The sequence below is a fragment of the Anneissia japonica genome, unplaced genomic scaffold, assembly GCF_011630105.1.
Source record: "Anneissia japonica isolate Jap-2015-1 unplaced genomic scaffold, ASM1163010v1 scaffold2392_len1475705_cov187, whole genome shotgun sequence".
In the NCBI taxonomy this organism is placed as follows: domain Eukaryota; kingdom Metazoa; phylum Echinodermata; class Crinoidea; order Comatulida; family Comatulidae; genus Anneissia; species Anneissia japonica.
In genome coordinates this window covers 899,102-911,923 of record NW_022751777.1, presented here as the reverse complement: position 1 = coordinate 911,923, position 12,822 = coordinate 899,102, and the positions used below count along the sequence as shown (strand labels likewise).

The following is a 12,822-nucleotide window of genomic DNA, read 5'->3' as shown; positions in this document are numbered from 1 at the left end:
TAGTGTGTTTTCATTGCTGTATGTTGTAACTGTTTGTTTTTGTTTACTTTTTCAAAAAACCTAAAAGTTTCATATGAACATGGAATAGCTCATCTAAGTACATTATACAGCATTTTACCACAACAATCTTTACAATTGATAACCATCCAAAACTTTGCGGTCTATTCATTTTTGAGGAAATCATTTTCTTCAAATGTTTATAAAAACTAATAATTACGTATATAGCTTAATACTAAAGAATTAAAACATTTAATTTTATTAATATCGCAAATATATAAATACCAGCTGAACCTGCCAATACAGTACAACACTATCAAAATAATGACCAACACACATGATTGGTGTCAATGGAGTATAGTAAACAAGACAATATATTATATATAGTAGGCATACACAGTTTGAGGTGGGGGAATTGACTTAGCAGCTGAAAACAGCTGATTAATGTAAATACGAGAGATTTGCTGTAAATCGCGAGGACACCACGTGCTGCTAAGAATGATGAAATTCTGGCCATAAATGATTTATGACGTCCTTATGAGCAAGAGCTACAAAATGACGTATTACTTCCTTGACGTAATCAAATGATTTGGCCTTTAATTAATATAATTCCATTTTGTCGAATTATTAGATACACTATCCTATATACAACCTTTTATATTTATAATTGCATGACTCAATTCAATGTGCCATGATTGCCCGTTATACGTTGTGGATATGATTGACAATTATGACAGCTTTCTGATTTGCGTCTGTGTTTCCGACACGAGTGCCTTTATCGTAAATGCTCGAAATAAGTGCCGCACCAAACCCGATTTTTTCGCCAAGCAACGTGACGCTCGGATAAGCGCCACGGCGCTTAATCAAGAGTATTACGCTGTGTGTGATAAAACACTTGGGGAAACAGAGTTTTAAAATACAATGTATACAGTGTTAAAATGAATAAATAACGCGATGAAGACAGCCGTTTATTTACGATATAACCTATGATAGGCCTGTTAAACTACGTGAAATGCGTAACATGGGAACGGGCATGGAAAGCGCCACTCCAATATTTTTTTATAAGCGCCGCTGCTCTCTCGAATAAGCGCGCGCTATCGCTAAAGCCTTATTCGTGCATTTACGGCAGTATTTGTAAATAGTTCAAAGAGCAGGTCGGGCGGCTCCATGAATTTCAGATGGTTTCAATCAATACCAACCTCAGCCCTGCCATGGGAATATCATCGTCTGACGAGGTGGGTAGTAAACTAATATTTTTAGAAGGTCTTTAAAAAAGTTGTTATATAGGCCAACTTTATGTATAGGCTATTTACATTTACAGTATTCCTTCACAGTCATAAAAAACATACATGTGTTGATTACATTTTTCTCCTCTAAATCAGCCCCTGGAGAGAATAATAAAATAATTAGGAACAACCTTGTCCACGAAACAGTTACCGGTTTTATTCCATGTTTATTATCCATCCATAATTATTATCCATCATTATTATCATCATATTGAAAATGATAATGATCGCCGGGGAGAACCTCCCCAATCTCAATTAACATCTGATAGGCCCTATATCACACTAAGGACATGAAAATGAATAATGAAATTTGCCCAACAGGCCAACTATTTTTGTATTTTTATATTGCACTCCATCCATGGCGGTATAATGTTTTTAAATATTTTAATAGCAGCTGCTTTTCCTGGTCACTCGCATCAGGAAGTACAAGGGTCTACTCTCTCAAAGTCAAAAATTAACCAAAGTCAAAGTCACCATAATGGCCATGTGTCATTTTAGCAGCATTTAGGAATTAGTGAACTCCATGGTAGAAGAATCGATTCACCTTCACGGACGGATTATGATATACGATTAGTCGACTAGTATTCTGTGGTGATGCATTACTAACAATCCATGTTCCGATCAGCAATTTATCCACGAGAATAATCACGCGCCACACATCGAACGATTAAACAAATCTTCGTCACGGGTTTACAACTCAGTTTATCTTGTATCATTACATAATAAGTTACCTTTATAAGCTACACGAAGGTATGGCCTATTAATATTATCTGATCAATATAAATTTACTAGAGAATAAGGCCTCATTTTAAAATAAATATTGTAACTAAACTAACAAAAAATCAGCAAGTTAAGAAAATAGATTTCTTTTATATAAGAACACATTTTATAAGAACACTGAGGCTGAAATTACGTTAAAAATAAGAACAAAATAAAAAACAAATTGAGGCTGAGGTAAACGTCAAATGATGGTTTTATGATTTAATAATAAAAGTAATAATAAAAAAAACCCCCAACAAATCTTATCTGTACCTTATGAGTGTGAAATACCCTCAATAACGCAGTACAGTAATTATACAGTACTGCTGAACAATGTTAATTTTCTATCTTTGAAAAATGTGTCAAACAAGAACAAATACTTTTTGAGCCTGAAATCGGCCAATTATAAAGAACACTGAGCCTGGGCAAAATTTTACTGGTTCTTATATAAAAAAAATGTATACATTTAAAGCGGCACGAAAATAAGTTAGTATAGAAACTCTGTTAACTCTTGTGATTAAGACGCCCCTTCGCGAAAACAGAAGTACATTACCCATACTGCATGGTCACAGCAACATACATTTAATTTTCTTTTCAGGTAGAAAGTCTGCAACTATGCCAAATGAAATCGTCGGTGTGAAATCCTTTTCTTCCACAAGCATGTTGTCCACTTTAAAATATTTATCAAGATAATCTCATACAATATGTATTAGTTTAGTTTTATTTTTAAAACTATAAAAATTGTAACTAAGATAGGCCTAATAAAGATAGTAAACAAATTAAGAAAATTAGGCCTATAGAGGCCTACTTTTTTTAAATATAAGAACACATTTTATAAGCACACTGAGGTATCATATTGTTATTTCACTGTAAAAGGTCATAGTAAGGTGCTATTGTACTTATAATTATATTTATTTTGTATATTTAATTATATATGAAAATAAAATTTCATGTTTATTTTTGTAAATGATAATAGGTTGAATATTGAATCTCGATGATCATCTGTTATTTCATGCCACCAGCGTGACCACTCACAATTTTTGATATACCCAATGACTGGGTCGAAATTACCCAAGATTCAGCAAAAATTTCCCAAATTACCCAAGCTTCCTGAAAATGCATTAAAATTTGAAAAAAAAAAACGTGTTTTTTCGCAAGTATTGTCCCTTTTAGTTCAATTTATAAACCATTTTTTATTGTAATTGTTTGTGTTAATTATGAAAATTAATATTCATGAGGTGATAATACGGATAAAAAAACACGCCCTCAGTCAGCCAGTGTTATCAGTAGATCAGTGATCAAGTTTTATTATGTAATGCATTAATTAGGTTAGATCAATGGCAACGCAAATCACAAAAAACAATTCCGAACCCATGTTTATAGCAATTAACAATGTTATGTGCACTTCGTTGAGTTTTGCTTACTTGAATGGGCTGAAATATACTTTGTTACTTCTTAATTTTTCCTCTATGACAAAAATATTTAATTTTCTTAGTAAAAATAAAATACCCAAGGATTTGAACAGAATACCCAAGAACCCAAGACCAAGTTAAAATACCCAAGATCTTGGGTAAATACCCAAGCAGTGGTCACGCTGCACGCCAGAGTACGCGAGAATCACAAGAGGGCGCTGTAATAAAAAAAATAATGAATAGGACTGTACGATGACTGCCGACCTGTTTTATTAATTTGTTTGCATTGGGGCGTTCTTTTAGTGCGAGGGCGCCAACTCTCATTAAATAAAAACGTAGAGAGAGGATTCACTATATTTAATAATAAAAATAATAAGTGTAGCCTATACTTGCTGTCGCCGAATGGACATAATTTAAAGCCCCATTCCCAGTAAAATTTAATTTTAAAAATCTGATTTTTATAACATGTTATAAGATTTATAAAATCGAAACGTCACTATAACAACTCCTTGGTTAAACAAATGCCAGTTAATCTAAATACTAAATAGATAGGTCTATAAGATTTCCGTTTTCTTTAGGAAATTCCGTCAAAAGAATTAACAGTTTTAAATACAGTACCATTGAGTTTGGCGAGATCCATCTCTATCATGAAAATGTTGACCATCAGAAAGAAAATATAAAGGACAATTGGATACATTGGAAAGAATTATAAGCACCTTTATGAGTGAATCATTTGGTAACCCTGATGTTGTTTGGGGAACCGTGTGTTAAACTGTAGATCTATAGAAACCAATGCAAAGCAGCAGGAATGCTTTAAGCAAGGCCTAACTAAAGCTGCTGATTTATTAAGGACCTTATATTGGAAAAAAATTGCATTGTATTATCAAAGCGTGAAACAAAATTACTTAATGTGTAGATTCAAAAAGTATGTCAAGTTTCTGTAGTAAAAAGATTTTTACTTGGTAACCATTGTTGACTTATTTGGTCTAAAATTTGCTTTAATACAACAGACACTTCGATACAACATTTTGGTCCAAACAAATTGTGACTGGACACGACATTTTGATCCTTCTGGGTGGACATGCTGGTCCCGGGCCTAAAGGGGAATACTTGAAAAAGGGGAATGAGCTGTTGGCCACCGGGCTTAGCCTCGGCGTGGTAAGGTGGCCAGTCCGTTGGACGCCGCCTTTTAAACCTCCAGCAGTAAATTTCAACCAAGGTACCCCTACTGGGTGGAGAACCCCGTCAAGGTTGAGAGACCGAATCGCTCTCCCAACAGCTCCACCACCTACCTGGTGGGCCTATCCATATTGCAGGCCATAAAGACTTTTCACGTTTTAGGGTAATAAAATGCACAAGGGTCCAACTAACTATTATAGTATAGCTGCTACTTTAGGAAATATTATAAAGGAGACTCGTTGTTAATTTGAACAGTCTTTTATAAATATTACAATTCTGCTTGTTAAAACAATTTGAATGATTAAGTTCCACCTTACCTCCATTATGGATAACCAGCTTGTATGACTGAAATAAAATAATTGGCGACCGTTTTGGTCCATAAATATAATAAAATTTAAGTCCTTGGAAGGTTGTGTATAATAACTAACATGTTATCAATAATATAAACCGGGAAAGATCCACACTGATGTGATATAAAACGACACCTCAACAATATTTTGTCATGGTCCATTTTATCCCGGTGGGGTACTAGTACCATAGTGCTATATATTGTTTTAGCGAATAATAGCCCTTCACTTTTTTTTTAGCGAATAATAGCCCATCGCTTTTTTTTTTGATAGATTAGGAGTTCGATGTACCGTAATTGTATTAATTGTGGCATGTGCCTCTTTTAATTTTAGTTTCTCTGTAGGTAGACTACAGAGCATTATGTTAATTGGTTTATATTTTCTGTTCTTTTGTTATAATTTGTTTTTATTATCATGCATCGTTCTAAAGGTGTATATCCAAATAGGCCTAAATAAATAAATAATTACATTATGCATCAAAATATTAAATAATTGATGAAAAGTGCATTAGTATAATAAAGTTTTTCATTTATTGATTATCACCGTGTGTTTTTTTTTTCTTAAAATGGGGGATGATTCTGGTGGTCGTGTCAGCCTAGAGATTTAATTTAACGAATTAATGATATACAAATTTAATCAGACTATATAATGACCAAACTATTTAAGCAACATCAAACATAGTTGAGTTCACACAGTATGAGCTTTAGACAACAAAAATACCTAAAAACGCGTTTCATCGAAAAATTTAAGCGTTTGAAAAATAAGATTTAGGCGTGGCAATTAACGGTGTAATTTTTAATTACTACTATTTGAAGTAGATCAAGAATTCACTTATTAGTGTTTTTAACCTGATGTCAGGCATTGTTTAGCAATTCTATACTGTATTGACAAAGCAACAAAAGAAAAATAGCGCCATCAGTTATCTCAATACTCAGTAGGTCATGAATATTTATTAATTATACATTCCTCTGATTGGATAGTTTACATTCCCGCCATGCATCGATTGGCTTATATTCTAGCATATTGAATAGCATCTGAAGGATTTTGCGCGTCCATTTGTACGTTGTCTGTTGGCGGGTATACTCTCATAGTGATAGAACGTAAAGAAAAAATGGTTAGTATGTCATTTTCAATCCAATTTATTGCAAAGGGCATGGTAGCCATCCAAATTTTATTTTCTGTTTAAAGGTTCCTATGATAATTATATAATTACATGTGCTATGTAGTTTTTTCATAATTTGAATGATTCATGTAAAAAATCTTATTTTTGTCTAGGCTGGAGGTAAAGCTGGTAAAGACTCAGGAAAGGCTAAGGCTAAAGCCGTATCAAGATCTGCAAGAGCAGGCCTACAGGTAAAATTTGTTGTTATTTGCCTCTAATTTTCTATTTTATGTAGCTGGACATGTTATTACTGTTGGAATTACGAGCTGCACCTATCGATAGTATTTAGTAATTTTTAAAATTGACTTTTTATTCAGTTCCCTGTTGGTCGTATTCATCGTCACCTGAAAAACAGAACGACAAGCCATGGACGAGTCGGCGCAACTGCAGCTGTTTACTCTGCTGCTATCCTTGAATATTTAACAGCTGAGGTAAGAATATAATTTAGTTTTCGCTATTTTAGTTATTTTTTTATGATTTTACTGGATAAAGCTTGTCATAGATTTAGTTAAAATTCAATTTATTTTATGGCGCGGTTTTTCTTCTGTTTTGTTTACTACCGGAAGTGCTGTGAGGCTAGCGACCATTCAGCGAATAGATAATTCGGGCGCGAATTTATCATTAGCTTTTTAACTAAAGACTATTTACTGTGCATTTGCCTACATTTAGAGAGAACTTCTATCTTTCATTAAGGTTTGTGTCGTATTTATATAATTATGAATGACATTTTGTAATGTGAGATATTTTAAATAAGTATATTGTGAATGTCATAAATTGTTATATAATGTGACCTTGCACTGTTGTTAAACATTTGTACGTAAGCAAGCAGTTTGTACAGATCAACTTTTTTTTTGCAGTTTAATGCAATTTGTAGGCATACTAATTTAGGCCTAGAAATTTTTCCATGCATTTTGAAAAAACTATAATGGTTGGTTTCCAGTATTTGTTTAGAAAATTTGAATTATTGTATCGCCATGTATTACACAGTACCAGTGATTGGGAATTTGTGGCCAGAATATTTATCACTGCATACTGTAATTCTTAAATTGTATATAATCCAGGCCCGTAGCCAGGGGGTTCCTGTGGTTCGTCTGAACCCCCCTTTTCAGCAATTACCCCTTTTGAAAAGCGAACCCCACCCTACCATTAACGAACCCCTTTGCTATTTTTATGCATCCTTCGTTTTTTTTTACAACAGTATATAACTCAGAATCTAATCAAAAATCACCAGCAGAGATTGTTTCTGAGGCAGTGAGTGTGGGATTATCAGAGAGTGCAAAGCGTGAATATTTATGCGAGTCTTGTTGTCAAGCCGCTGTTAACCAATCGCGCGGCGTTGTATTGTTTCGGAAATAAAGTTTCTCGAGTAGAGTTTTCGCCCCACTTGACCCCACACAAGATATTGTGCTAGAGAACTTTCCTAATTATATTTTATATACAGAGAAGTTCCATTACAGTAATTCCTTGATTTTTTTGTAGCGCCTTCAACTGAGTTGTAGTAGTTTACTAAATGATGCTTGCTATGCCAAAATCAGCATCGGCGACCAACATTAGGAAAATTGACTTAAATATTATCCACCACATTATAAGCTACCATTTACTAAAATTGACAGTTGTAAGCAAAAGTATTATGCCACATTCTTATAGTAAATACTTGAATTAACATTTGCCTACAGAAAGGATGGAAAGCCTCAAATTTTCTAGGGCCATGAAGCCCTTGATTAATGATTAAGATTTTAATATAGATATGATTTTACAAATAGTCTTTTCCCCTGATGTCATAATTGACCAATTATTACCGCAAAAGTCAGATTGCGCATGTTTACATTTAGTGATAATGTATATTCAGGTATGTTGTATATTTATTAATGATCGATCTTTACTTCTGGTATAATAATCACTATATTAATGTAATAAACCTAACCAAAACAATGAATTACTAATGCAAGTACTGTCGAATTGAGCGCACATGTTTACGATGATGAACGAGAGTGTTGGGGTCAAAAACTTAATGACATTGTGAATGCTAGATATGATCACGAAATGCATGTAAACAACACAATTCAGCAATCTAACTGCTAGAAAGAACACGATAGAGAGGTCCATAACACATAGAGATGTTTGAATAAGAGTCGAAAATAATATTTTAAGTGGAAGATTGCCAGCGATTAAAATTATTTGGTTTTTATCGAAAATAAATTCAGCTAGGCTCTAGCATGATAAACCACACTACTGCACTGTCGGTTCGTGCTAAGCCTGGTCGCCGTCAGCCTGTCGCCGCTAAGCCTAGGTATTGGAGACCAACACCTGATCTAGTATACAAATTTTTCAATTTACGTTCCAAGGGGTACGTAAATTGGACGTCGTACTGTACAGGTTATGAGTTCTTGTGGAGCATGTATTCATTTGGTATTTAAAAAAATCAGGAAGTTATTAGTGTAGTGTATATTCATGGGATTTATCTAGATCAATAAATATAAGAGAATTACTGTACTCAACTTGTTATTCTTCTTCCAGGTTTTGGAGTTGGCAGGTAATGCTAGTAAAGACTTGAAAGTAAAGAGAATAACGCCACGTCATTTGCAGCTTGCAATCAGGGGAGATGAAGAGTTGGATTCGCTTATAAAAGCAACAATTGCTGGTGGTGGTAAGTATAAGCATTTATATCTAATAGGGGGAGAATGTCATCCAAGCACAGTAATAGTTGGCTCGGATTAAAATGGAAAAGCACCTTTTTTAAAATATGCTGTAGAAGGAATCAGAAAATTCTTTAAATGTCCATATACATGAGATCCTTTACTGAATCGTGTTAACACTAATGATCTTGTACTTTGTACAGAACACAGAAAAATGATGTATGCATTTTTTAATAATACTAATAGTCAACTGTGCTGTATTGAGTAAAAACTTGTGCCAAACTGCAATACAGTTAAACTTGTCAAATTGGATTGAAAAATTGTTCATTTACACTTAAAGATAAAATTAAACTTACAGATCGTTAATTAATGGAAACAATTTGGCATTAAAAATATTATCGACTTAAGATTATTTGAGTTGGGCAAAGTCGACTTGGGCAAGTTTAACTGTATTGTAAGCATTATTACAAAAAGGCTGACTTTAATTTAATAATTGTCAACTCTCAAAATCAAATATTCTGAATGTATAACTAAAAGAAATGGTTAAGTTGCCATTAGTCTTTTCTTCAGTAGCACAAGCAGTTTCTTACATTTTCTCAAATGTTCTTTTCTTTTGCAGGTGTTATTCCACATATTCACAAATCTTTGATTGGAAAGAAGGGGTCACAAAAAGCATCATAGGTGTGAGACTGGCAATTGGCTGACGACGACGAAACATAACTGTACTACCTTAGACAGCGACCAATCAAATTCGGCTTATTTTTCATGGAAGTTGACTTGATTGGTTTTTGTACAAACGACTACTATACCGCGTAGCTAGCTTTTACTTTTGTCATGTATTTAATATAGTGTGCGGAGATGTTCATTGTTGTTTTCATTTAGTAGGTATAATAGATAATCATTGTATGTTCCATGCAGAAAGGCTGAGGGGCTGGAAGATAGGCATTTTATAATGCTAATTCCATTAGTTGTACAGTCGACTTTTGTAAATAATAATAGTACAGTTAATTGGTATGTAAAGTCACTGTCTAAAGGTGGCCCCCGACTAGGCCCCAAACTACATACCGTTACGTGGAACATCCATTTTCTTGTTACAAAGTGATCATTCCACGTCTATGTGTGTGATTATAGCATTTCATGTTTGGCATGGGTTTCAGTTAGTCCCTGGTCTCTTTATAAAATGCTGATGATTTCAGATTGATTGTGGGTATGTAATTTGAGAATTTCTTGACGATAGTTATAAAGACAATTTTGATTTAATTTGGACACCACTTTCAATGTCTGTTGGTTTTGACGTTGAAGTGGAATACATGTACAAGAATAAATTTGACCATTTTATAGAAGAAATTTGCTTGGTGTTGTCTTAATGTCTGTTACATTTAGATAGTAATAAATCTGAAAACTCTATACTGTGCAGTGCTTGAAGTACTGTATACAAACTTAATTTCAGTAAAGTAATAGTAAGCCTAGTGTCCATTTAAAAAACCATTGTTGCTACAGTGCTTTTATCATTTCTCTAACTTTCCCAGATCCAATCGTTGGTGGCAGTACAATATAATAAACTACCTGCACATAAACAAAACAGAAGTATTGTACTGCACCTGTACTGTAAAAACAAAAATATTAGCTCCTATTTTGGATACCAATGTCATGATAATGAACAATAACAAGGCAACAATAATATATGGACAACTTAACACATTTTGTAAATGATCATGTATAATGATTTATTGTATAGGTTGATTACATAGTGGTGGGGCTTAATCCCAATGCGAGAGACAGGTCCCTATCAGCCACAACTTTCCTAAAAGGGAATTGCTGTATTTTTCTTTAAAAATGTGCAACAGAATATAATTACAGTATGCCTATACAGTATTTTGGGAAACTAAGTTCGCTCGTACTGTAGATACTCTACACGTCAGCAACATGCGCCTCTGCGGTGCTTCGCTTAGTAATCCACCGAAAATTTTCGGAAGAATTATGTCGCCGCTGATTACTCAAACCCAGAGGGTAAAACACTTCAGCAGAGGTGTCCGTGCCCCTCGCCCCCCGTTGTTAGGTTGAAAAACCACAATTGTTTGGGGAGACTAAATTATTTTTTAGTTACTTTCCACATACAGTATTGGCAGATTATAAACTCATCAAATAATCCCTTGAAACCCCTAATAATATAAATTGTCATATTTCGGGGCCACTTCCGAAAGATTTCGAGTGACGTCCGACCACGCCTACTTTGCTCTCGACGGGGACATCCCCTACCAAATCCTGGCGCCACCATTGGACTAACTGCAGTAAGGTTACTTAAAACCGAATACGTTTTTAATGTTTGGTTTATCAACAGGGACCATTTCAACTGGAGTAAGTCCGTCCTTATTGGTCATGGAGACTGCCTCGCTGTACCCTGGTGTATCTATGAGGCATGCACACAGCTTAGGAAGACCATGAAATGCTGCAAAATGCAATAGCGTTGGAAATAATGTGTTCGACGCAGGAACATCTGAAAGAAAAAGATGGACGGAACTTACTGTTAACATCGTCATGCTTCTATCCCAAAACAAAAACGCTATTCGGGAGCTTAAGCAAATTTGATGAAAAACTTGATGAATGAGATACAGATTTTCGAATATTTAAAGAGTTTGAAAAAAGGGTGGTCACGCCCCTTTATCCTAAAGTTTTTAAATATTAAAAATAGATCTGTACTGTATCTCAAAAACCACTCCTAAGTTTTGTCAAGTATGCTTTTTGCAGGGGCGGGTCTGCCTTTAAATTTAGGAGGGGTCAGAATGCTTCCAAAAAACCCAAAAAGAAAGGAGAGTCGGGGGTCGTACCCGGTAAAATTTTGATTCTTAACTTCTGAAGTGTCTAATGACAGGGTTTTTATCTTCCCTCTTGAAAACGGTCAGGTAAATTTTTCTCATTCTTATTCTTATTACAGTAAATAGGCCTATTATATGTGTGTATATACTTGAAAAAAATAGTACAGTACAGTAGTTGCATACGTATTTCTTTTTTCATGAATCGATGAACCCCAAAAAGAAGGGCATCAGGGGTCGGGGTCGGGGTCGAGGTCTTTTCCCCCAAGGAAAATTTGGATTCCTAAACGACGGCGTTCTGAGGTGTCTTTTAATGACTTTCAAGTACTGTACTGTGCTTCAAAATTAACGGTTTTCCCCTCTTGAAAACGGTCAGAAAACTTTCTCATTTTTATTACAGTAAGTAGGACTACGTGTGTATAAAATTAAAAAAAATTGAGTAGTTGCATACGGTAGGATTCTTTTTTCCGTGAATGGATGAACCTCAAAGAGTACGGGGGTCGGGAAAATTTTGATTCCATGATGGTGGGAAATGAGCTTTCCCGATTTCTGAGTTGTCTTAATGACTTAAGTTATTAAAAGTTTAGGTTTTCCCTCTCTTAAAAACGATATAATGAATCATTGTAACAAAAAATTTAGCTCACGGGTCCTGAAAAGGTTGGTCAAGATTTTTTTTTCTTTGCCTAAAAAAATACGTTATGATCGGAATTCTCTGCTATTTGCAATGACTTATAGTAAATGCCATCTTTATAGAAATCGTTGAGGTTTTGATGATCATCTTGAATGAATGAACATTAATTCTTATTCGCCAAACAATCCGCTAATTAGAGCTAATTGCATACACTGTTAACTTCTAAGGTTTGTAGTTACGATTACCATAGAGGAGATAAAACATAATTATACCTTCTTGTTATTACAAGGCCACAAATAGAGCACTGGGTTTTAGTAGGGAGTATTAATACGGGAGTATTGATACTGTAGTTACTATACATTTTTATATGTAGTAATTGAGAGCAAAACATATATGTACAGTAGTAATTGAGAGCAAAATGTAAACAGTGGCGTATCTAGGGCGGGGGCGCAAGCATGCCCCTCCAAAAATTACTCACGCCCCTCCCCCATCCAAAAAAAAAAAAATAAATAAAAAAATAACGGTCAAGTAGTTTAAAATCACTTTGTTTTGCGAATTAGCACCCAACAACTGATTATCGAGAGGTCCCCACTTTACCTT

At 34.5% G+C, this 12,822-nt stretch overlaps 2 protein-coding genes across 7 annotated transcripts in view; one reads left to right on the top strand and one right to left on the bottom strand.

The window, feature by feature from the left end:
• The first annotated feature begins 5,969 nt into the window (after positions 1-5,969).
• On the top strand, positions 5,970-10,125 carry LOC117121833 (histone H2A.V). The gene is made up of 5 exons (XM_033267205.1): positions 5,970-6,094; positions 6,256-6,333; positions 6,460-6,573; positions 8,660-8,789; positions 9,398-10,125. The coding sequence occupies exons 1-5, from the start codon at positions 6,092-6,094 to the stop codon at positions 9,457-9,459; spliced, it is 387 nt and encodes a 128-aa protein (XP_033123096.1). The 5' UTR covers positions 5,970-6,091; the 3' UTR covers positions 9,460-10,125.
• The window catches only part of LOC117121831, an 8,467-nt gene continuing 5,555 nt past the window's right edge, over positions 9,911-12,822 (bottom strand). For all 6 annotated transcript variants that reach the window (XM_033267199.1, XM_033267203.1, XM_033267202.1 and 3 more), the window contains one exon: positions 9,911-11,275. In XM_033267199.1, the coding sequence (XP_033123090.1) occupies positions 11,076-11,275 (200 nt within the window). In that variant the 3' untranslated portion in view covers positions 9,911-11,075. The remainder of the gene's footprint in view (positions 11,276-12,822) is intronic.

Coding starts and splice junctions, on each gene's coding strand:
- LOC117121833 (XM_033267205.1), top strand. Junction 6,334..6,459: donor CTGCAAGAGCAGGCCTACAG/GTAAAATTTGTT, acceptor CTTTTTATTCAG/TTCCCTGTTGGTCGTATTCA. Junction 6,574..8,659: donor TTGAATATTTAACAGCTGAG/GTAAGAATATAA, acceptor TTCTTCTTCCAG/GTTTTGGAGTTGGCAGGTAA.